The 24,581-nt window shown below is 43.0% G+C and overlaps 1 protein-coding gene and 1 non-coding gene across 2 annotated transcripts; both read right to left on the bottom strand.

Annotated features, from left to right (window-relative positions):
* Positions 1–1,836: 1,836 nt before the first annotated feature.
* KPNA4 (karyopherin subunit alpha 4) lies at positions 1,837–21,772 on the bottom strand. The gene is made up of 17 exons (XM_032118892.1): positions 21,574–21,772; positions 14,426–14,470; positions 13,670–13,759; positions 13,553–13,582; positions 13,421–13,473; positions 12,596–12,691; positions 12,409–12,494; positions 10,597–10,683; positions 10,219–10,388; positions 10,084–10,128; positions 9,100–9,231; positions 8,768–8,896; positions 7,231–7,335; positions 6,522–6,593; positions 5,733–5,895; positions 4,843–4,937; positions 1,837–3,822 (listed from the first exon to the last, which is right to left on the bottom strand). Exons 1-17 carry the CDS (start codon positions 21,640–21,642, stop codon positions 3,724–3,726), a joined length of 1,566 nt encoding a protein of 521 aa, XP_031974783.1. The 5' UTR covers positions 21,643–21,772; the 3' UTR covers positions 1,837–3,723.
* On the bottom strand, positions 8,150–8,442 carry LOC116449131. The gene has a single exon (XR_004242252.1).
* Positions 21,773–24,581: the final 2,809 nt, after the last annotated feature.

The raw sequence follows: 24,581 nt of genomic DNA, 5'->3' as shown, positions 1-24,581 counted from the left end.
ACAGAAATTTAAAATAAAAAGTATTGACATGTGACCATTTTAATGACAACTTAAGGAAAATTCTTCCTCAGCTTTGGGGCACACCAAACCAGCAGGATAAATACAGGATTTATCATGCATTGGCAAGCAAAAATGGGAATGGTTTTATGGAAATTAAGTTTCCAGCCACTTTCCTGTGGATACTGCAGCAATATTAACTTTTCCAGTGATTTTCGTGTGCCTCCCGAGTTTCACTGGACCAGTAGCTAAAACTTAGTCTGAGCGAGTTTGTAAACTTGACACATTTGCAGCTACTAAGTTTCCTCTCCCCAAGTCTATTCGATCCAGATGCAAGACTCCTCTAATTGCTTCCAGCCTCAGACCAGCTTTCCTGCCAGGAATTTGGTGACACGCAGAGCTGAGGAAACATTTATAGTTAAAAGTGGCAAAAAGTCTACGAGGTTCAATATGAACACATTCTGGAGTTATTAAGCTGCCTCTGCCAGAGTTTCATTTTCCTTGAAATCCTTTTAATTTGTTCATTATCTCAACATTCTATGCAGAAATCAGGATTTTTAACAGCCTGTCCCACTCCCAAACCAGAAATTAACAACTTACTGGGAATGGCTGGGAAGGAAGATGGGATGAGATCTGTCCAGGGCTCCACGATCCAGGGAATGCTGAAAAGCTTCACACAACCAGGGGCAAGCCCACTTCAGCAGAAAAAGGATCAACTTCTCTCAAGAAATCCCTTTCCACCCAGCTTATTCTTCTTCCCAGATCCTAAAATTCCAGGGCAGCTGGTTTTTTTTTTTTCCCCTTGAAATAAAAATTCCCACCTGGCACAGCTGATTTGTGGATTCATTTTTGTCCTTTTAATGTTTTAAATCTTTTTCCATTTTCTATCCTAAACTCAGCTGAAAAGGTAATTTTTTACTCTGAACTACAGGATATTTTAATAAATATAACATCTACATGGACACAACATCCAGCCTCAGTGATGAGTATTCCCTGAGGCAATGCCCAAGTTATTTCTTGTTGGTATCCCAAGATTCCCAAACAAATCCCCTTTTCCCCAACAATGTAATCAACTCCATCACCTCAAAATGCAGATTTTGGGGGAAAAGGCGTTGCTCAAAGCGGCTGCAGGTTCGCTGCTGGAGAGCTCCAGTGGTGCCACCCTGTGGAGGCCGGAACCTTTCACTTTTCCTTATTTTGGTGAGTTAACAACAGTGACAGGAGCTGCTGTGAAGCAGGGGAAGAGAATTTCACAGTTAAAGAACCCACCCAAAACCCAAGCCCACCAAAGAGGGAAAAAGCTGGAGCAGCACCAGCTCACGGGAATTTTCTGTAGGTATATTGAACCCAGGAACTGCCCAAAAAGGCATTTTTTGGCAGTAATTAAGAAAGTTTTGGTGGAATTTTGTTTTTAGAAATTGAGAAGTTGCCACAAATACCTGTTCTCCTCTTACCCCAACAAGTTAGTTTTGTAAAACAGCACTTTTCTACACAACATCCCTCACAAAGGTGTTTGAGGGTGAAAATTGTTATTTACTGGGAAGAATCTTCCTTAGAGCATTGGAACTTCCATAAAAACGATTTCATTTCCCTCCTCCATGGATTCCCTGCATTTTCCAAGAAAACAGCCCTGATTTATTTAGTGAACACACAGAGGTAATTAGGTAAATTTGGTATAAATGTTAAAAACTACCAAAATTATTCCGTGCTTTCACTACAACACACAAACATTGAAGTAAAAACCTCATCCCAGAGCCTTTAAAAGTTACTTTCTTCAAATAATCCCTGTGCTTGGTGATGGAAAATGTGAGTATTCTATAAAGAACCAGCCACAGCAGCAGAGTTGCAAGTTTTAATGTTTATTTCCCCAAGACAGCCTAGCCTGCACTCTACTTGAATAAATTCACAAGCTAGTTTTCCGCTGCTTCTAGTTTTAAACTTTTAACCATGTTTCTGATGACAAGGAATGCTGCAAAAATACTCTAGTCCAACAAAGAGTTATGATCACAAAATAATCTTTATCCATTCTACAGTGTTTCAGAATTACCAGCTGATTTTAAAACACAAGGTAGATATAGATGCTAATGGTGGCTAATCTGGGATGTTTTATTATAGCAAACTGTTGTTCATGCAACACTTGTGCTCAAAGGGGAAGGCACAGCATTTCCTACAATGAGCCACCTTATCAAGAGTTCAGTTTGTACAAATTTGTAACATCACCTTGAATTTAGTGTGCAGGACCTCAAAACTGAGGCATTCCTCCAATTATAAAAACACTTGCATCCTTTTTGTGCAAGTTTTAAAAATACAAAGTTTTTTTTTCTCTCTAAAGTGGCTCAAAATAGATTGTTCATGGCTGCCTACATCTAAGATAAAAAGAGTCTAAAACAATTGGATTAGGCATATTAAAGGTGTTCAAACCATGACTTGATTTGTACATCTATTCACACCTCTTTTTTTCGGTCTTTATTCGGCAGTACATATGCACCAAATTTCATTTTTAGACATTTCCATATCATTTTCATAGAAAACAAAGTTTGAAAACAAGTAACATTGAAACACAGCACGGTATCCTACCACAACAGAAACATTTTGGTTACAGGACTCAACAAAATCTAAAAATGAACTATGCTGGAGAATACCACATGCAAAGGTCTTCATGTTATCTTTGAAAATGAAAAGGATGAGGTTTTACCACATTTTACTGCTTTCTACTATTATGGCAACTTGTGTACTGCAACACAGTCTAGTTTGAAGGGAAATGTATGATTTTTTTTTTGTTTGTTTGTTTTTTCCATGCAAAAATCTACAAATTAGTTTTGATGATATGGAAAAGCTTTTCATAACATCAAACATTCATCTGGTGCAAATGCACAGGGAAGCCTTCCTGAAATTCTGACTTTACAAACAACTAAGAAGCCGTAACAGGAAAAGAAATGAAAAAGAACTGAAAGAAAAAATAAGAGGGGGGGGAAAAAAAAATAAACCAAAACAAAAAAAAGAGAAAAAACACAGGCTGCAGGAGTAAACCAGAGTCTGCTGCTAAACCGGTCTTTGTGTGTCCAGTGTAAGTCAACACTTATGAACTCATTGGATGATTTTAGGTTCTCAGCCCCTGGAGGCGACTCAAGCTCGCATGCGTTCACAGACACATCACAACCACTCTCTCGCGCACACGCCCGGCCCCGGGCTGGCCACAGCCCCGGGCTGGCCACAGCCCGGCCCCAGGGGCCACAGCCTGGCCCCAGGGCAGCCCCGGCCACAGCCTGGCTCCAGGGCAGCGGGTGCAGACACTCACTCCACGCTGGCCATTCACACGGGGCTTCAGAGCAAGGCCTGGGCTCGTTCTCCTTGCATTGTGTGGGCATCCTATTCTCTTATGCTTACGAGGCTGATGATGAGAGTACTGCGTTCCCCCAAGTGCTCTAGGAAGTCGGTGTTCCTTCTCAGGCACTGAAGATCTGTGACCTGTAGCCCTTTTTCTTTGAACAATCTAAAGAAGCATTCAGTGTGAAGTTTGTCATTACATTTTGCCACTCATTCTCACTCGCACCCACTCGCCATCTTGACTTCATTTGGGCTTTTCTGTGATTCCAAATGAAATCTTCACATTTTCTTTCCCGATTTAATGCAGCAGCGGATCCCATGAGCCAAGATTGATGGATCAAACCTTTTTTTTTTTTTTTATTCAGTGCTGCATTGTACCTAAACTTCCAAAATACCACTCTAAAACTGGAACCCTTCTGCTGGTACATTGGCAGATGAATTGAAACCAAATGTTCCGCCTTGTATTGCTTCTGGAACAAGGCTTGGATCTTCATCAATCTGCAATGGAATGGCAACATCATGAGCAGGGACACAACCAGACCTCACCACACAGGAGCTGGACAATCCCAAAAGCAGCTCTCTCCACCTCCTTGCATCCAGTCCTGCCATTCCTTCCCCTCATTTTGTCAGAGCACTAAAATGAAGTAATTTAAGCCCAAATGTTTTAGTTTGTACTTAGCAGGAAAGGCTACGTGGCACCTAAAACCCTCTTGTTTACACACTTTTCACTCCTGGAAAGCCTTCAGGCAGTCTTAGAAACTGTCTCAGTTCTTAGGAGAAGACCAGCACCATTGAGCCAAGGAAGGATTAAGCCCAAACTGTGGCTACCAAACTGACACTGCATTAACTCAAAGTCTGCCTGTATATGCAAAAGCTGAGCTCCTAAACAAGGCTTGGATCTTTTGTTGTTCACATAAAAGTGAAACTCCAGCACAAAATAATCTTCCAAGTGAAAATAGGCCATGAGTGCAGCTGAGCTTGACCATTTCTGCAGTTCTTCAACCAAGCAGAAACCCCTCCCTGCATGGCACAGACTGCCAGGGCTGCATTCCCTGCCTCTGCAATTAACTCCTGTGACTGGAAGTGCACACAAACCAACCCTTCCTTTGGTTTATGTTACGTGTTTGACATGGAAACAACGGTCCTGATCAGCACATTCCACCCCTGAAATTCTTCAACTATTCCAACTACTTTGTTTCTTAAGCAGCAGCCTCAGCCCTGGAGTCAGTAGGGAGCTTATCAAATGTGAAATGTCACGCTCAGGCAGGGGCTGGGAGTTGAGGGAACTATTCACAGCCTGGGATTTTAATCCCTAGAGATGAGGCTTAAATTAGGCATCAGATCTTCTTTAGATGCTTCATCATGAGCAATGGTAGGAGATGCAATAGGTTCAAACAAGGGCTCATTCTTCCCTGAGCCCAACCAGCGTCACAGAGCAGCTCTGGGGCTGCTGCCTTTCTCCTGAGCCAGATTTATAAATGAAAACAATGAGCACACTGCAGGGAATGCCACACTCACATCATCTGAAGAGAAGAACTGATCAATGATCTCATAAGCCAGTTTGTAGATGTCTTCATTTTCATGGTTTTGTAGCTGTTCAATTTTCTCCAGGCCTGCAACAAACACACCAGAGAAATGAGAACACCAAATTCAGGCCAAACAGCTTCCAACAAAGCAATTAAAACACAGCTGGGAATAGAGTTAGGAATAATCTCGTTATGAATAGGATGCTGTTAAACCCACCTGGCACATTTATATGTGTTTTATACATATAAACACAGATGTACAGCACATAGAAATCTTGAAGCTCTGACAAGCTGAGTTTTGGCACAAACACCTTTTTTCTCCTCCCAGCCACCACCAATCACTTTCTGCCCTCCCTCAAGATCTGGCATTTTAAAGATTATTCTACTCCATGTTAACAAATCCCACGGAGTTTCTTACCTATGCCCAAGTTTTTCTTTCATCCCAGAAAAGTTTCAGTCAACTTAAACCACAACCAACATGGAGAAAGTCTCAAAGCCATGAGGAAATTAAAGTTATTGCATTTTTACAACCATTGTTTGTAGAATTATTTTTTTTCAAGTTCACCTGGCCATGACTTGTGCATAATTAAGGTAAGCACACCATGCCCACACTGACTAATTTAGTGTCTGTTAATTACACTAATTTGTCTAATATGCCAGACTGTTACAAAATCAGCACCTAATAAATTTTACTGCCATTATCCTGCTCCTCTGCATTTTGATTATGAACTTAGGAAGAGCTGTGGATATTCACTTGATAGGCATGAAAAGGGCACTTTAGAAAAGTTTGCTTAAAACATCTGTGCCAACAATAAACCCAACACAAGCAGGAGGCCAAAGCAGTGATCCCTGAAGAAGTGATTAAAATATTGCTCCTCCTACCTCCACACTCTTCTATAAGATTGGCTATGGTTTCTGCTTCCTCTTCAGCCATTTTTAATATATTACTTAGTCCATCCAGAACCACTTGCACAACTTGTGCATCTTTTACTGTCAGCAAATTGCAAAAGGGAGGAATTACATTTTGTTGAATTAAGTAAGCCACCTGAGGGGGAAAAAGCCAAGAGTTACAGCAGGAACATGGCAGCAGCACAAGCACAGAGGCAAACATATTCCAGCAAGTCCAAGTACTCAGTCAGCCACCCAGCCAGAGCATTCTGCAGTGGCCACTTCAGGAATCCCTTCTTAGAGCATTCAAAGGTAACATTTGGGTACTAGATTTAGGATCTACAACACAAACCCAGCAGATACTGTGAATTCTTCAGTATTAGATCAGGAGTTTCAACCTCTTCTCTGAAGAGTGACAGCACCACCCCAACCCTGCCACTAATCTCATACTCTGGGATTACAGGAGACTTGTGTATTTCTACTGATTGGTTACTGTCCTTTGAATTATCACATCCTTATGGTTGGGGAAAAAAGGTAAAAAGAAATGTGGAATGTTCGAGAATCCCATCAGAGCCTGACTGAAGTCACTCATCCCAACAGAAGAGCTTCCAACCAAACCCCCACTGATGCTCCTGATCTCAGGTCACTCCAGAAACAACTGAAGGCCACTCTTAAATCCCATGTGCAGAAGGGAAGAGCTACTGAACAGTGGAGGAACAGAGACATCCATAACCCTGGCACTTCCCAAGACAGGAATGGAAGTCTTCCTAAAGCTGGACTCACCTGGTCTTTTCTCCCACTGATTGTTAAGTTGCTTATTGCCCAAGCAGCTTCTTTCTGGGTACCAAAGTCACCCTGAAAGCACAACCAGAGACAGGAACAGTCATCCCAGGGTTTAAGTCAGGCAGTATATTCCCACAAAAGCTGTATTTGTTACAGTCCCCTCTGCATGGTGTCACTGTATCAGTTTCTGGGAAAGTAACAAATAAATCCTGTGGCTGTTTGAGTCTCTCTGCGTTCATCCCTCCCCTACAACCACATCTTGCAACTGATCTTCCAGGGGAGGGGAACTTTGTTTACATCAAAGCAAGCAAGAACTGCAGCACTGCACTCTCCCAGTCTTTATCAGCAGCTGTCACATCCTGCAGGGAGAGCTCAGCACTCGGGCTGAGCTGTGATAAGGCACTGCACACGCTGCTGCTGGGGCTGCTCCAGTTCCTCAGCTCGGGCTGTCATCAAATGGAAAAGTCTCCACCCTTTCCTCAGAGATCAATAAATTGGCACTGAACAGAGCTATTTGTGAGCAGCTCTGTGTTATTTGTTGTCTCCCCTAAATACTTCCCATGTGCTTTTAGCTGTTCCTTCTTTCTGACACGGAGATCCTTGAGGACCCAATATGGTTTGGGAAGTCGTGTTTTAAAACACACCAAGGCCCAACAGCTGGAAAGGAACACAGGATTTGAAGGCCCAACACCAACGCTTGGGATCTGACCTTATCTAGAAGATGTATTATCATTGGAACGAGGTTTGCATCTATTACTGCCTGAACTTGCTGCTGGTTTCCTGCAGTGATGTTGGATAGGAACCACACTGCTTCCTGCAAAAGGAAAGGATCAGGAATTAGTTGAGAGAAAGACTCCATGTAACTTATGTCCACTGCAACTGGCCAAGCTTAAATACAACCAAGTATTCAATCAGCCTCATTGTGCAGAGCTGAGTTCTTGCTGAGACAAACCAAAGGGACAATCTCACCTTAGGAGACTCCACAAGACTCCTCAGTCTTTCACTGTTACCAGCTTCAACCAAATGCTTCAAATTTAAAGGAAAAATTATTTGGAGAGAGAAAATCCCAAATGAGCACTTGTAATTGCTTCCAGCACTGCCAATAGGCAGGTTTCAGCTGCTGGCCAAGATGCCTGACAGCACTGTGTGTTCCAGACACGGCAGTGTAGGAGACAGTTCTTTACCTCCTTCCTAACGGCTCTTCTTAGCTTCAAGAAAATGCAGCACTATTAAATAAACACTTGATTTTTAACAATACTCTTTAAGTTTATGACTCTTTATGCTCATTCTGTCCAAGTCCAGGACTCTCCTCCCAGCAATACCCAAGAGCAGGAGCCTGGGAAAGCAAAACCAGATCTCTCCCCCAGCAGCCCCTCCCTGAATTAAATTCAGAGCCCTCACCTCCCTTTTACGGTGGGAATCTACACTTTAACCAAGAAGCAACAGTTTCACATAAAAATTTACATATATTCAGAGTATCAACTTCTCAAAATCTTACAGCTGATAGATTTCTCCCTTCCTAGAAACCTTCCACCATTCAATTCCCTTCCCAACCTCTCTGAATGACTTTTTAGCTGAGTATTTCTCTCAACATGAGGTTCAGCAATGTTTGTACTTCACTGACTCTCCGAGATCAGATCACAGGATCACTGCTGACCCTGGTAGAGATTTGGGCTGCCTGGGCTCTCCTGGTGGGCTTGCTTGGGGCTTTAATCACTGGCAGTGTTGCAGAGGGGCCCCCGAGGTGCCCAACACGCCTCAGATGCACTCCGGCCTCAGCACTGCCATCAGTGCCCCCATGAGAGCCCTTTCCTCACATCCACACTCAATCCCCACCCCCAGCCTGACTCTGGGATAATTCCCTTTCTCACACACACTCCATCCACACACACCCCCAATTATCTCTGTTTCATCACTTCCAAGAGAGTCAGTTTAATTAAGGTGACATTTCACTAATTGAGAACTCTCAACTTTTAAGTCAGCCAGATTTATAAGAGAAAGCTTTGATTTCCTACAAACATTGACATTCTTGTCAAGCACAAGTCTGCAGCTCCTAAGAGACTTTCCTACAGATATGAATTTCCAGGAAAAAAAAAAAAAAAAAAAAAATCAGTATTTGCTGAAATTTGCCACAAACTGGTGGAAGGAGTCAATTATTCACATCTTTATGACACTACACAACATTTATATTTGGCTTAGCTTGGATTCAAAGTCATCAATCAAGTCAAATCCCTGGTGTTGCTCACCTTATTAATTTTTTCTTTGGGATGTGTCAGAAGTGCTGGGAAATGTGAGAGAGCTTCACAGTTGAGAACTACCTGTGTCTGCTCATCGGTGCCAGTGACGATGTTCCCCACAGCTCTCAGTGCAGCCGTCTGAAAACAAAACATTTCCTTTAAAAACCAACATTTTTTCAGCAAATATTTTCCTAGCTGAGCACATAAAAGGTTTTATGCAAATGCTGCAGCCCACAGGAAAAAAATATTCTTTACATTTCAACATGAGCTATAAAAAGAAAGCAGCATTTTCCGTAGTAGCACATTTTGGGGGTCACTTCCTCCATGTGATCCAAAGTTACCTGGACTTTAACTTCCTGGTGGCTGAGGAGAGGAACCAAATGAGGGACAATTCCAGAGTCTATCACCATCTGGATCTGCTCATTGCCAGCATCCGTTAGATAGGAGAGTGCCCAGACTGTATCTACCAATATCTGACAGGAAAAAACAACAGCTCTGTCCACTGCACAGAAATAGCACCAAAATAATGTACATTTCTAGAACAATTTAAAATTAATCTAAATTAACGCGTGTGTGCATTCACACACAGAAAAGCCAGTCTGAACAGCAGTAAATGTGAGCATTTCAACTGGCAGCTTGTAAAAATATTGAGTGTTGTTTCAGCTGACAGCTCTTCACTGGCTCACCAGTGCAGCCATTTCAAAAATTCAAATGAACTTAATTTCACCTACTTAGAGACAAGAAATTAAATCCCATAATTGCTATACGAATAGTAAAGTTAAAGTAGACGTATTTTGGCTGCTGCCATTAACTTAACTCAGCTACAACTTCTTTAGCAAGCAAAAAATCATTAAATTAAGTTCTGATTTTTGTTTAGGTAAAAATCTGACTTATTTCATAATTTCAATCAAGTTTTGCTCCTTTACTTCACTATTAAATAGCAATTTCACATTTAACACACCTCAGAAATGACATCTAACCCTGACATTTGACATGTCCAGCAGACACTGATTTTCATTACAAATTTAAGCACCAGGCAAAAACATCCTGGTTTTATTTGTGAATGAATGCTCACAGAAATAAAATTAAAATGTAGTTTCAGTTAGAAATGCAGGGAAAGTACATGCAAATAAACACTTGCAAAGACAGAAATATCAGGGAAAAACATCACTATTTAAAAATAACATCCGTATTTTAAAGTAAGCAGTTAATAGATATCAAAAGAAGTTTGTCCTAATCAAAGGGAACATCACAGATTTTTATTTTATATTTCAGCTAAAAAACTACAGCAGAAGCTGGAAGTGGCTTTAAGAGGGGTCACTCACATTTACATCCGTGTGGTGAATTAAAACACAGAGCGCTGGCAGGATCTGAGGGGGGAAAGAAACACCTCAGGGTTACTTTCAAGGCAGACAAACACTGAGCTGGAGTTCAATCCCACTCCAGAGCAATTCCATCACCTCCTGGATGGTTTCCATCGGTGGAGGGGGGTCTTTGTGGCGGCACAGGTTGACCATGACCCAGGTGACATTCCTTAGGAAGGTGATGGGGATGGAGGGGCTGATGAAGGACAGCAGTGGCTTCACTACTCCAAGACTAATAACATAATCTCTACACTGGGGTCCATCACCTGCAGGAGACACAATCAGTGGTATTTTAACAGAAAACATCCCATCATTTATGGATTTATGGTGGTGGGTAAGGGAGAGGGGTGACAGACAACACCAAACCACCAAGGACAGTGGAGAGCCCAACATATTCCTGGAGATTCCTTGACGAAGTTTCCAAACACTAATGAAACATTCCTGGAAGTTTGTGGTGGCAGGAGTAACACCCACCTATGATATTTCCTAAAGCCCACACAGCTTGCTCACAAACATTTTGATGAGGTGAATGCAGCAGTCTCAGGAAAAGCGGCACAGCATCTGAAAGGTACAAAAATAACCCAGGGAAATGGTTAAAAAACGCATCTCAAAAGGGCAAATAATTCACAAAATTAACTCTCACATGAGACATTTTTGTCCTGTTAAGAACTGGCCAAAGCTTCACTAATTTCCCAGGTGATACTGAAATAAAACACTGCAGTAATTCTTCCTTTGCTGCATGTTCTTACAGAACCTGCACTTGAGAATATTAAACCTCTGACATTCAATTTGTTTGCAAGTCTCAAGTTTACTGGAGCTTGTCAGGATCCAAATTTAGTTCCATTTATTGAATTCAGAAATTCTCTGCTAAGTTATGCACCAGACCCAAGTGCAAAGTAGCAACAAAGACCAAACTCACCCATTCAAATGAAGCAACTTGAGAATAGGCAGGAACAGAGCTCCATTAAGGAGTGGGAATGTAGGAAGAGGGCAGGAAAGGGCTCCACAGGCTCCACATTTAGATAATTGATCCTGTTTTATTCTCCCCCAGCACTAAGGTCCTTGCTTACATAATAGCTTAGTCTGTAAAGAACCCATTTACTTCACATATTTCAAGAGAAACTGGTATTTTTAGTTAGATTATTTCTTGACGTAAAACCCGTTTTAGTAGAGAAACAACATATCAGCAGGATTCTTATTTCCTGCTAAATAAGGGTATTTACAATGTCCGTATGCCAGGAGAAAAAACATCTCCAGCAAGCAGATTAAAAAATTCTTACGGAAAAATTACAACAGAGCATCTTTTTAATTGAAATAAATCATAATTTCATATGTCACAGCTATTAAACTGACTAAGAGTGCAATACAGACCTACAGAAATCAGTCAAAGAAGTGCTCAAACCATTGATAAATCAGGTGTAAATATAAAGTGTTCTAGATCAGAGGTGGGATAGATTATCTGTTGATTACATTTCCCAAAGAAAATTCAAAATGCAACTGGGAAAGGAAGAGGATGGGGAAAAAGGAAAGTTAAAAGTATTACCAAAGGTACATCCTATAAGGGTGAAAAAAATTCTATCAAAGTTCACAGGCTCTTAACACTGAGTTTGCAAAAGTAGAAGCAACTGATCTTGCAGCCAACCTAGGTTTTGTGTACTTTTTTCCCTAAATTTTAGGAAAAGCTCATTTCAAAATATCTGTGATTCTTCAAGAACCTCTGGTTTGTTCACCCAATTAAAAATCCTGCCCACTTAGTTCTGATTTAGCAGCAGAAGCTTAGCTTCAACTTAGGACATGCTTGGAGTACAGAACAAGGTTTGCTTTGCCTGGCAACTCAGATTCCAAGTCCAACAACAATTCCTTCCCATGTTTCAGATGCCTCAAAATAGGAAGGACAGGTTTTTTAATTCAACTTGATTTTGGAAGGGTTCAACATCAGGCACCCTCTGGGTCCATGAATTTTCTTCCCTCTTCACCACAGGGAGCTTTTCAGAGGAGTTGTTTGCTTTTATTTCAAATTTTTGGTGAGTTTTGGTGGGGTTTTAAGTTTGAAAACTGGAAACCAGCAGACATCAACTCTGCTAAGATACTCTGAGTTTCCAGAAGATGCTGCTCACCATTAGGAAACCCAAGTGAGTTTCAACCCTGAGAAAATAAAGCCAGAACCAGGTGTGTGATGCCAGAGGTAAACACCTGGCAGCAGCTCCTTCAGTGCCTTGACTGACAACCTGATTCCAACCAAATCCCACATGTGGATGGAAGCAACTCAAACCCTGCAGGACTCACTGGATTGAACTACAGCCTGGGTTTGTTCCGAGGTTCCAGAGGCAATGTTTGTCAAAGCCCACGCAGCTTCAAACTGTAAGGAAGGACTGCAGAGAAAGAAAAAATACAGTAATTATTATTCAAGTGAGTGGCACATCAGCTAAACAGCAAGAATTGGTGCAAGGTTTTGAGTTTTGGCAAAACTCACTTGTCATCTCTTTCAAGGCAGTGCACTAAAATAGGTAATATTCCTGATTTTATTAGGTCATCAATGGGTGGGTTGCGGTCACTGGACAGCAGCTTCCTGTGCACGAAAGGAGAAAAAAAGCAGATTACAGAAAAATCCTGCCTGGAAAGGAGCAGGCAGTTGTTTAATCCAACTTTCCACTCAAAAAGGGATCGGTCCTGACACTGGAGCAGGTCAGTAAAGGCTTCCTGTGGTTGAGCTTGGGAATCACCAGCGGAGCCCCAACAACCAAACTGCTCCTCCTGGGCTGGGAATCCCTTCCCAAGTGCTTCTCTCCTCCTCCCAAAGACCCAGCAGGATTTTTTTTCCTCCTCTTTAAGTGAAAATAATCCCCCAAAGTGAAGTTACTGAGCTACTGGAAAAGCAAAGCCATTACATCCACTGGCCATTTCATTCCATGTTTTCTCTACTTCGGAAGTTTATCACCAGTCAGGAAAATAAAGATCAGAGTTATCCAGTTCCACCCTCCTACAGCTTCTTCCTCCTCTACCCAGCAAAGGAGATACTCAGATCTTTTTGCACTTAAAGCCAAAGATTTTATAGTCCTTTAAAATGTGTATTTTACTCTGTGAAGAGCATCAAGTTTGCACCAAATAAATCCCGGTGTTTACATGTAAAGAAAATCCACACTACTTAAAAGGTCTGTATTTTGATTTCTTTAAAGTCCTATTTGCTTTTTAAAAACCATTACATACAATTTCAGTTAAGATGGAACACATTTTCTGACCTTAAGAGCATGATAAAATAAGAATAAAATCAGGATATTTGAGAAAAATGTGTTCTTACCTTGCTGCCTGCACAGCACTTAACTGAATACCCTGGTTGTCACTTGAAGCATTCTAAAATAAGAAAAATTAGATTTTTCATACATCTGATATCATGACATGAAGAATATTCAAACAATTTAATTGTTTTTACCTGTACTATTGCCTCCAAAGAAGTGTTTTGCTAGAAAACAGAGGCAAAAAGCAGTTAGAAATTCTGAATGTCTTTCAAGTATGCAAAAAGAAGAAATCACTGAGAGTTAATCCTTACCACTCTAAAGTCCCCATCTATATCAGAATCTTCACAGATGTCTTCATGGGGAACATTCCTTCTCTTTAGGAGATGTTCATCTCTTTTGTTCTTAAAGAGAAAAATGATAGAACACCTTTAAAACTTGGATTTATGGGGTGTAGGGGTGTTAAGTAGGGAAGAGAAGCTTCTGTTTTAAACAAGCATCATCAAGTTGCTGTCATTGATATTGTTAAAATTTCCAACAAAAGAAAGTTGGAAAGGGCTGCACAGAGAAGCACACTCTGGGAATTACTTCTTCCTAAAACATCCTGCATCCAACTTGTGCTGGAAGTTTTATGTGCACACATCCATCAACATTCCAACCTATTTGTCATCATTTCTAACAGGACGCAGCAATTCCCAGAGGTTTTCTCTTCAGCCCAGAAGGAAACTAATTCCAGTTGTGACTCCTTTTTTCCAACAATTCCAGTGTTACCTTCACACTCTTCCACTTTCACTTGTAAGGAAATAACTTCCTGCCTGCAGAAACAGCTGACTTTTCAAAGGCAAAACCAAGCTTCTTATCAATCTTTAAAAACCTAATTGGAAGTGCAAGAATGATTCCCTTTATTAGCTTCCAAATAAACCCCTGGTTTTCAGGACAAAAATTATGGGACTCTCAGTAGCAGGTGTGGTAGCTTCTGAACTTTCAAGTCTTCAACAAAAACTCTTACATTTTACTAAAAGTAAGAACATAGGAAGAATAATATAAAAGAATAATAATGCTCATCTCACCTTTCTCAACTCCACAACAACTTCATTTCTTTGTCTTCTCATAGTCTGGAAAGAATCAAGATCAAAATACATCATAATCTGAATTTCAACCAATTTAAAAAGTTCTTGTACAACTATTTCAGTTCATGCACTTTAAACAAACTTTTACACACAGGGTTTAATTGTCATCATAAAAGTAGAAGTCCTACAGGAATGGAAATAACTACAATATTTCTGTTATTTCATAGTAAAACACTCTCCTGAGCCTTCATGTTGAGGAAAAAAGGAATCAGGAATAAAATCATGTCCTTTAAAGGGCAAAATTGAAAGGAGTTGTGCATAAAGCAGCACCAAAAGCATTATAAAGACCATGGCAATCTACAGTGAAATAACTTTACTCAAATTAAGAGACCCTGTAAGCCAAGCTGAGTTACAGAACTATTATTTATAAATGAAACCCACATAAAACCTTTGACATTCTAAGAGCAATGGGTTTTTTTGGTCATTTTCTCTACAGCTGCCATTGACAGCATTCAGGAAAAAAAATCAATTGTAAATATACATAAATTGGTTTACTGCTGCTTGTGCTACTGCAGGGAAAACAGAAAAATAAATCAGTCTGGAGTGATTTTATTCTTTCAACTTCACAGTGGATGAGAACAGCAAAGTTCCAAACAATTCCATTTTTATTGTGACTAAACTTTCACAAGTCCAGGGAAAGCTGCAAGTTCCCGAGCACAGGACAGAAGGAAAAGGAACAGCAGCCAGACCTCGTGAACAGCAAGGAGATCTGAAGATAAGCATTAAAAGCTTCACTTTCAAAGCATAATTATTTCTATCAAAAAGAATGTGCAGTTCATCCGATCAAATTTCAGCCGAGCACGACACTTTAGCTCCTCAAAGGAAGGAGCTAAGAGAAAAATGTAAGGATAAGAAAAAGTGGAACAGAAGGGATGGTTTCCTGCTGCTCTGGAGGCAGAACTTTTCATGGTCAGAAAAACACACAGGTGAGGAAAAATTCCAACCTCCCCCCAGTGACAGCTTCCTGCTCTGGAAAAGGCAAAGCGCCCAGGAGCAGCTGCAGCAACCTGGGAAGAGCCAGAGGGGAGGAGTTCAGAGCATCCCAACACTGAAGTGCCGGTCAGCATCAGCCTGGGATTCCCCAGCAAAGCACAGCCTGGGATTCCCCAGGAACACCCAGACCCCCCAGGTCAATGGATGCAGCTCTGAAGAGCAGAGCCGAGGGCAGGAAACACTCCATGGACATTTCTCTGAGCTCCAAGAGAAGCTGATCCACTGCTGGATACCACCCAGCACTTACAGGCTTTGGAAAGATGCTGCAGCTTTACACCTGACTTACCTACTACAGGCTCCTGCTCTCAAATGCTCAGTGTAGTTTCTCCAAGCTCCACTAATCTGGCATATCCAAGATGAAAATAATGTGAGGAATCCCTCTGATAATCGGATTGCAGAACTGTACCACACCCCTGATGATCTCACAGGACTTTTAGCACCTTCCCAAACCACAACCCAAGAAAATCAGCATTCCTATCCAAAAGCTGCCCTGGGAGAGGGATGGCTCTTTGCAGCCCCCAAGGATGACACTGCTGGTCACAGCAAAGCTGCTGCTGACACAGGGAGAACTGAGTGGGACCAAAACAAATATTACAAGAAGAAAAGCCTCAGATGTGTCATTTAGAAGATTCTTTACTTGAAAAATCATATCTGCAGTTGATGAGACTTTAAAAGAGCCTCTGCTGGAACACAAAGAATGTTCTCCCTCCTGCCACAAGCTGACAGGCCCTTGGTTGAATTCCTGCCTGCCATGAAGAGGTAATTCCTACCTGCACACCTTGGAATCACAAAAGCCTTCACATGAAAAGACAAGCCACTAGTGAAGTCACTCTTAAGCACAATTTGCCAAAACTGGGCTCCAAATCATTCTCTGTGTAAACAGAGTCTGTTGACAGAATAGTTACAGGTCAACCTGGCACTGCTCATCCTCTGAGGAAGAGGAAAAGCACAACAAAGGAGAACTGAAGTCAGCTCTGCCACGGAGTTTCCCAGCATCACCACCCCAGCCAGAGATGGAATAGTTTGGAGAAACTAAAATGCCAAGCAGAGTCAAGATCAACTTGTGCTGCCTTTTGCAAAACAGCTCAAAGGGCAGAAATGAGGGATGGTGGTGTCTTGGCACGTGGGCGATTATTCCTTCTGTTCTGGGGGAGATCTGAGTTATCCGAATCAGTTCCCAGCTTGCAACAACGCAGCTGTGAGCAGGACACCACTCTCACCAGAAAGGGTTTTAAAGCAGAGTTCAGAATGGTCCTGGGAAGGGCTCCAATTGAAAAACACACACCACTTCGTCAGGAATTCATGTGGCTCTTTCAGTCACTGGATCCTGTTTGCCATTTGCTACATCAAAAATCAAATGATCCGATCTATTTCTGTCAGCCTGTGATGGCCACCCCTCCATCCTCCTTTTTTCAATTATATTTAGCTTCAGATTTATCATAAGGGCTATTTCTGACCATTAGTCATGACTGAGCCCTTCAGCTTATCATTAAAATCTCGTGTTAGTGATGCCTGCAGGATCCTGAGACATTCTGGGGGTTTTCACAACAACACGAGGAACATTCCCAGTGCCACAGCAGGAGCAGCTGGGATCCACCAGTCCTTCCTAAATACACCTGGAAAGGGATCCTGACCCTTCTTCCTTCCCTGAACACATCAGGAACACAGCTGCCACCACGCACAGCCTGTGCTCACTCCTGCGCAGGGTGTGTTTTTTTTTTTTTTGCTGCTATAAAATATTCCACTCTGTTTCTACACCTACAACAGGAAGGTCTGACAGCACACAAGTAACTGTAGAACTTTGGCTACTCCTCTCATCCCAAGGAATGGTTTCCAAAGGCACATTGTTTCTGTTGGGGAACTGCAAAGTCAACAGTTACTGTAAATTAAGAGTTGGTTGTGACATCCTTCCTTCCCAAGAAGTTGCTACCAGCACCAGTGTGGTCTGGGACTCAAAATAAAAACAAAAAACACTCCCCAAGGCATGGACACGTGAAACCAGACTATTTTCCCCCAGTTATATCCAGTGATTCAGGCCCTCCTCCATCCAGTATTCCCCTCCTATACAAATCCTACCACAATTACAAACTGGAGCAATGAAGTCTACTCTCAAGATCACTGAAAAATGCTTTGCGACCATAAAGCCAACCCAAGACACCCCCTGAAATCACATCTCAGCAACTCTTCCCCCTTCAGCATGAAAATGGGAATGTGAGTTACAGATAGAAAAATAAAAATCAATATGACATTACATGTGCTACCAGCCCCATTTTTCCAGGAGAAGCTGTGCATGGCAAAGAAAATGCCTCATACAAATATCTCAGGATCATCTGAAAGCAACAAGATGGATGAGCTTCACCACAGAACTCCAAGTCAGCTTAAAGGAACCTATTTTTATCTCAGTGAGTGAAATTCCTGCTCTCCTTCATTTCTTCCATATTTAATCCCAAGCAGACTATTTTGTGTGGGATACAGAAGAGGTTGAAAAGCTTCAAAGTACCTGCAATATTCAATATATCTCACACCACCACCTTTCCTTCACTCCCCTGGAGCTGCCTTGGTGTTCACAAATACATTGGTATTTTTCAAGTCCAGTGAATGATACTGGCAACTCTTAAAATCCTGACACTGCTGATCTTAAAGCATCTTGATGCAATGGCTGCTCCAAAATTAGTTTTGAAGTGCTCTGCATCACGGAATTATCATCATTTCCCTTCATGCATCTCTCAATTACAGAGCAGAAATCTCTATTTAACACCTCTCCTGTGCTGGCACTGTTAAAGCAATCCTTAATCTCCTGCCCAGCAACACAGGTGAGTCAGGGAAGAAAAGGCCAGCAGGAACTCAGCAGATTCTTCCAGGATTTCCAGAGAAATAAAATGTATGAAACAGTTTTTATTTCATTTCAAAAAAAAAACCAAAAAACAAAAACCAAAAAAAACCCTAAATGTCAGTCAGATTGGAATGCTGCAGCAGGCAACAATCACCAAGAGAAAACAAAATGTTGAATCACCAGGTGAAACAAAATGAAGCAAATAAAACACCCCAAAACTCTGCAACCCTTCCCAAACCAAGACCCCTAAATGCAGAGCTAAAAAGGCATTGTTTAAACTCAAATTGTTCATAAAACTATCACAGACACAATGAACAATCTGCACTTATCTGGTCTTTATATAGTAAAGATCTGGTGTTTAATGCCAAGCTCTGTGGTATTACCATTAAAAATAAAGGTTGGAAAGAAAATTGGGTGTCATCACAGCCATACCCACAATAAACAGTAAAAAAACAGCTCATCCTTTCTTATCCAAGGGGAAAAAAAAAGCTCAAGTAAAACCTGTTCCTCACTGAAGGCACAAGATGAGAAAAGTCACCTTACCCAGCTCCCTAATGGCTAAGTATTTGCATAATTTAATATCAGAGTCCAGATAAGCCCTTCTTCAAGTCAGATCCTGGGGCTGGACGTTAAAGAGAAAAACTGTGGCCACTCCTGCAGTTTTTAAGGCTCCTCTTTGTGCTGAACCAATTCTATTTTTCCCCCACAGCTCTGAAATCTTGAAGACCCTAAAAGAATGTTGCAAGCACTGACCAGAAATCTTAAAACCCCCCAGAGATGCTGCCTCAGTATTAGCTCCAAATCACTGCTCTCCCAGCAGCAACTCTCCCAGTATTAAAAACTTTATTACACCGTGTATTCCTTTGAGCAGGAGCATAAATAAGTGAAAGGACAAGGAGGTATTGGAGATTTCTGGTCCCAGTGAATCCCTCTATTCCCAGTGTCATCACCAATCTGCCCTCTCCAAACACATGGCAGCAATTATTTACAACGTGCCAGTGCAGGCAATGCTTACCCAAGACTTCAGCATATGAAGGAATTTTGCTAAACACCTTATGTAAAACAGGTGCTTGTGTTAAGGTTTGCTTTCTTTTTTCCAGGCCAGAATTTGTATTTTCAGAAGCACTTTGGGAAGAAAAAAAAAAAAAAAAAAAACAAAAAAAAAAGTCCAACTTCAGCTTGTTAACTATCCAGAAAGGTAAATAAATGCTTGATACTTTAAGGGATAAAGTGTAGGAAATTCAGGAAATTCCCTGATTTTTGTCAGAAATACAAGGACTTCCTGTGAATATGTAAAACCTGGAAGGCAAGGACAATGTGACAGGAACTGCTGGCACTGTGACTGTCAATGGACTGATCTGAGCACATGGAATTAACAGATAACATTTTTAGGAAGTTTGCAATTCACAACATGGCAACCTTTCATAACCTCGAGAAATCTCTTCATTTGGGATTCACCAAAATTATTCTTATTTCTCTAGAAGTGAATTGCCTTGGAATATTTAAAAAAAAATGATGGTTTTGTAAAAACAACCCAGGACCAAACAGAATTTCAGCAGAGATAAAAAGGGGGAGGAGTGGAGGAGGGAAGGAGATAAAGATCAAATGTTGGCTTCCTCTGTGAAGTAAATACACAACTTTCTGCCCAACCAGCCCTGGAAGTTGGATTTAGGAGCTGTCCTACGCCAGGACCTTGGCTGTGAGTGGGCACCACCAATTCCCTCACGCTAATGACCGATGTGATGTGTAAGCAGTTAATGAGCAGGAAGGACAGCCAGAAGCCTGAGCTATTGTATGAAAAATAGCCCTGCACCGTGGTTATTTTAGGGAGCAGGCGTGTGCTCCAGGATTTGCTGGATAAATGTCACTCTCTAAAATTTAACACGGCCCAGCAGTGGGTTTTGACTGTGGAAAAAGGCGTTTAAGCGCAGCAGCAAATAAAAAAAAATGATTGAAGAGCTTCCCTGCCTCCTGACACACTCACACGTGGTGTTACCTGCATGTGTCCATCTTGAACCCTCCCTGCTTCAGCCCTTTTCCCTTAAAACTCTGCACCAAAACAGCCAAATTCCAACCTCTATCTTCCCATTAATCCCATTTTTCACTATAACAGCACATTCTGTGTGCATTCCTAAACATGCCTCCCTACAGTCGACTATTTAGTGGTAACAGAATTTATATAAGAACAAATTAACAGCTAAAGCAAGAGGTTACCAACCAACCTCACTACCCTGCTAGCAAACAGAGCAATTAATTATCCCCACTCCCAATATTTTTGCCAAAACTTCGGACATCTCTAAATAATAAACTGTTTTATCCATCTCATTGGACAGGTTAAAAATTGAGGTGTTACAGACTTCTGGGAAACTTGGTTGACATTTTAATTAATGCCAGAGACATAAATTAATTTTTTCTTTTGAAACATCGTACTGTCTTCATATGAAAGACTGGAATATTATGGAAAACAGAAGAAACAGTTTGAGGCTAGTGAACAACAGCCATGAGAATGCCAAAATTCTTGTCCAGAACCCCATACAGACAATTTTAAACTCCAACCAGCACTCTTGGACGAGGGTTTAAAGATGAGGATTGATACCTAATTTTAAAATGTAACTATTTCCTAAGGAAACTCCTAGTTAATTACGTATCCTGCTGTGTTTAGGAAGCACCTTCACAGTTCAAATAATTGAGCCACCAAAAAGTTCAGGGGCTCCGTGCTACAAGCCAGAACTACTTCTCAACTATCTGAGCAAAAACCAGAAATATTAAAAAAAAAACCAAATTAAAAAACGAAAATAAAAGAGACCTTTTAAAAATAATCTTTACTATAAAGGTTAGGGCATTATTTATTTAATTAGGTATCCTGGAGACACGCAGCAGAACACTCAACTGGGCCCTAATCCTGACTCAGGCTTTTAGGGGCTGCTCGGAGAGAACGCTCCGGCAGGAATTCAGGAAAACCCTCCCCGAACCGGGGCCGCTGGGGCAGGGCCGGGCCGGGCTCCAGCGGGCGCAGCCGCCCGGGGGGAGAGGCCGCCGCTCCCGGGCCCGAGGGGCCGCGGAGCCCCCGGAGCGGCGCCGGGCGGGCGCGGCCGCTGCCCCTCGCCAGGCGCCCACAGGCCCGGCCGCGCCCGCCCCACAGCGCGGCCTCGGCGGCTCCTTCCTCCCTCCCTGCCCGGCCTGCCCTCCCCTCCCGGGAGCGGCGCTCCCGCCTCCCCGCGGGCTCAGGGCGGGCGCCGCGGCCGGGCCCCGCCGCGCTCACCTCCAGGTCGCGGCCTTTGTTCTTGAAGTTCTTGAGGCGCTGGTTGTCCAGCTTCTCGTTGTCGGCCATGGCGGGGGCGGCGAGGGAGGAGCGCGGCCCCTCCGCCTCCGCCCGGGCCCGAGCGCGCCGGGGGCCCGCCGGGCCCGCTCTCGGCCTCGGCGAGCCGGGAGGGCCGGGGCGAGGGGGCGCCGCTGCGGGGCCGGGCGGCGGGGCCCGGAGCGGGGCCAGGCGCGGTGCCGCGGGCGGGAGCGGGGCCCGGAGCGGGGCGGTTCGCAGCGGGCCGGGGCCGGTGCCGGCGGCCCGAACGCGCCGGTGCCGCCGAGCGGGGGAAGGGACGGGGCAAGCGAGAGAGGGAGGGGGAAACAGGGGCAGCCTCGCTCTGGGCGCCGCCGCCTATTGGCTGCGCCGCGCGCGCCCGGCGGCCAATGGCAGCGGGGAAGGAGAGGGAGGGAGCGGTGACGCAGCGCGGGAAGGGGGAGGGAAGGAGGGGCCGCCTCAGCCCCGCCGCCATCTTGGGTGGCGGGGGCTGAGGGGAGGGGCGGCGGGACGGGCGCTCCCCGCGCCTGCGCCGCCGCCGTCCCGGCCGGGAGGGAACAGTTTAATCCCGTCTGTACTCGGCTTTGGAGGCGAAAGTTAACATTTTAATCCCTCCCCCCACTGCACTTTCCCTTGGCTCCCCGATGGAGCCGACAGTTAACAGTATAATCCTTCCGCTTGCTACACTTGGCATTCACTCCCGTCATGGAGCCGAAAGTTAACGCTTCAATCACTCTCCCCACTACACTGTCCATCCAGATCCTTCATACCGCCCAAAGTTAACAGTTTAACGCTTCTCCTCGTTGCACTTTGTATTCACTCCCTTCATGGAGCTGAATAACATTTTAATCCTTCCTCTCATTAAAGTTTGCATTTACCCCCATCATGGAGTCAAAAGTTTAATCCTTCCCCTCACTACACTTCGCATTAATTCCCATCATGGAGCCGAAAATTAACACTTTAATCTTTCCCCTCACTACACTTCGCATTTACTCAGAATAATCCCTGCTCCTCCCAGTCTTCCAGAGTTTTAGGGAAAAAAAAGAAAAGCTGCTATAGAAACTTTTTCATTTTTATTGAAATAAGATAAAGAGTATTGAAAACAATAGGGAGATACACTTGCAGAGGAGGGGGGATGGTAAATTTGTTCCTACTTCTGAAATTTTACCCAGAAAAGAATACCTCTGTGCATAACTGGAAGCACACTCTGGAATGCATGTATATATATATATATATATATATATATACAAACACAGTGCCCTGATCCTGCATGTAGTCTCTACTCATTTTTAATGATTGGAAATTAACTCTGTTAATTCTTGCACGTTGACAGAGCTCTTGTTATAATTTTCCATGATACTTGTTGAGAAAATTCAAAGCTCTGACAGGAGATGCAGCTTCCCAAGTGTGAAAATGAAGTCACCAAGTCCCTCAGAGACTGAGGGACATCAGGAAAGAGAACTTGGTTTAGCTTCTTGGGAAAGCACAAAGACAATGATTTTTCAGACTATGAGGAACTGTGTGTTTTATCTCTGGACACTTTGCAGAGGATGAGGCTTGGCTCTAGATAGTTCTCAAAAAAACCTCCAAAAGTGACAGGAGCTGAGTCACCACAGCCCCATCTGTTACATAAATGTAGCAGTGATGTCACAGCAATATGAGGTGGGTAATTTAGTCAGGGCTAATTAGTGCTGGTGATATTCCATATAGGCATGGCTGCTTGTCTAACAGTATGTAAAGCATTTTGTCCCAACCCAGTGTAGGGACAGCAGCCCTTTCACATTCCAGTCTGGATGGACAAAAAGGACATTTTCTTGATACAGCTATTGACAATTTTAAAAGTAAAAAGACTACATAGAGATAAAATTAAAAGGTAATCCCTTTAGATAGTGCTCTGTTTCATTTACAGTCTGAGATTTAGGATTGTTCGGCCTAGAAGAGAAGGCTCTGTAGAAACCTTAGAGCCCCTTCCAGTGCCTAAAGGGGCTCCAGGAAAGCTGGAGAGGGACTTTGGACAAGGGCCTGGAATGACAGGACAAGGGGGAATGGCTTTAAACTGAAAGGGCGTAGGTTTAGATTAGATATTAGGCAGAAATTCTATGATGAATAATGAAATTGGACTCTGGTACTACATGTTTCCATTCCTGCCCAGTCTTCAGAACTAGTCAGAATACGATGGTAAAAAATACACGGTGTGTAAGACCCAGCCTGGAATTTTATGAAAGGAAAGAAAACCCTTTTCTTCCATCACTGCCCTTTTCATCACCAGCTTTTCCACACCTTTGTTACCCCAGCCATGCTCATCCCACCTCTACCACCCCCCAGTGTCGCCTCCCTTAGCGCTGACCGACCACTTGGTGTGGTCTGGAAAGGATGGAATTGGAAAGCCAGCACATCCTGGGCTGACTCAGTGCCCTAACCAGTGACAGTGACCTTGCAGGGAAATCATCCCTCTGCTGACCTTCCCTCTGTGCTCTTGGAAAAAGACTGCCCGAGTCAAGGGGCTGAGCAACGACCGTGTTCTTTTATGAGTAACCATTTGAAAATAACCGAGAATCACCCTGGGGAATCTCCCTTCAAATCCAGAGCTGTGTGAAAATCGCACTGCTGCACCAGCAGCTCTAACACCCCGTTTCCTTTCCGTGTAACTCCATATGATGCACAGAACACGCTCTGCCCTTGCGAAATTATGTGTGTTCTGAGGAAGACAATCCTTCGGTGGTCTTTGAGCTATATTTTTGATCTGATATCATCCAAAGAATAATTTATATCGTGACTTCATTGAAGACATAATCAGAGATGAATCAAGTGCATTTTTTGCGTGACTGTAATCTAATTAAGCTGCTTGGCTCTCAGAGGAACAATTACCATGTTATTTTTGTTTGGTTTTACCTCAGGTCCACAGTGCAAAAACACTCAGAAGACCAATTTTGATGGATAGACCAGCTCCCCTCTGAATCCTTGATCCAGTG

Source organism: Corvus moneduloides, chromosome 10, assembly GCF_009650955.1.
Source record: "Corvus moneduloides isolate bCorMon1 chromosome 10, bCorMon1.pri, whole genome shotgun sequence".
NCBI lineage: Eukaryota > Metazoa > Chordata > Aves > Passeriformes > Corvidae > Corvus > Corvus moneduloides.
This window is presented reverse-complemented; position numbering and strand designations above follow the sequence as displayed.

What these genes read in the sequence shown, in the direction of transcription:
- KPNA4 (XM_032118892.1), bottom strand. Translation starts at nt 21,642, where the DNA reads ATGGCCGACAACGAGAAGCTGGACAACCAGCGCCTCAAGAACTTCAAG. An exon ending in TTCACCACACGGATGTAAAT is followed by an intron (nt 9,232 to 10,083) that starts GTGAGTGACCCC and finishes TTTTCCTGTCAG; the next exon opens with ATATTGGTAGATACAGTCTG. An exon ending in TAATACATCTTCTAGATAAG is followed by an intron (nt 6,594 to 7,230) that starts GTCAGATCCCAA and finishes TTGTGCTTTCAG; the next exon opens with GGTGACTTTGGTACCCAGAA.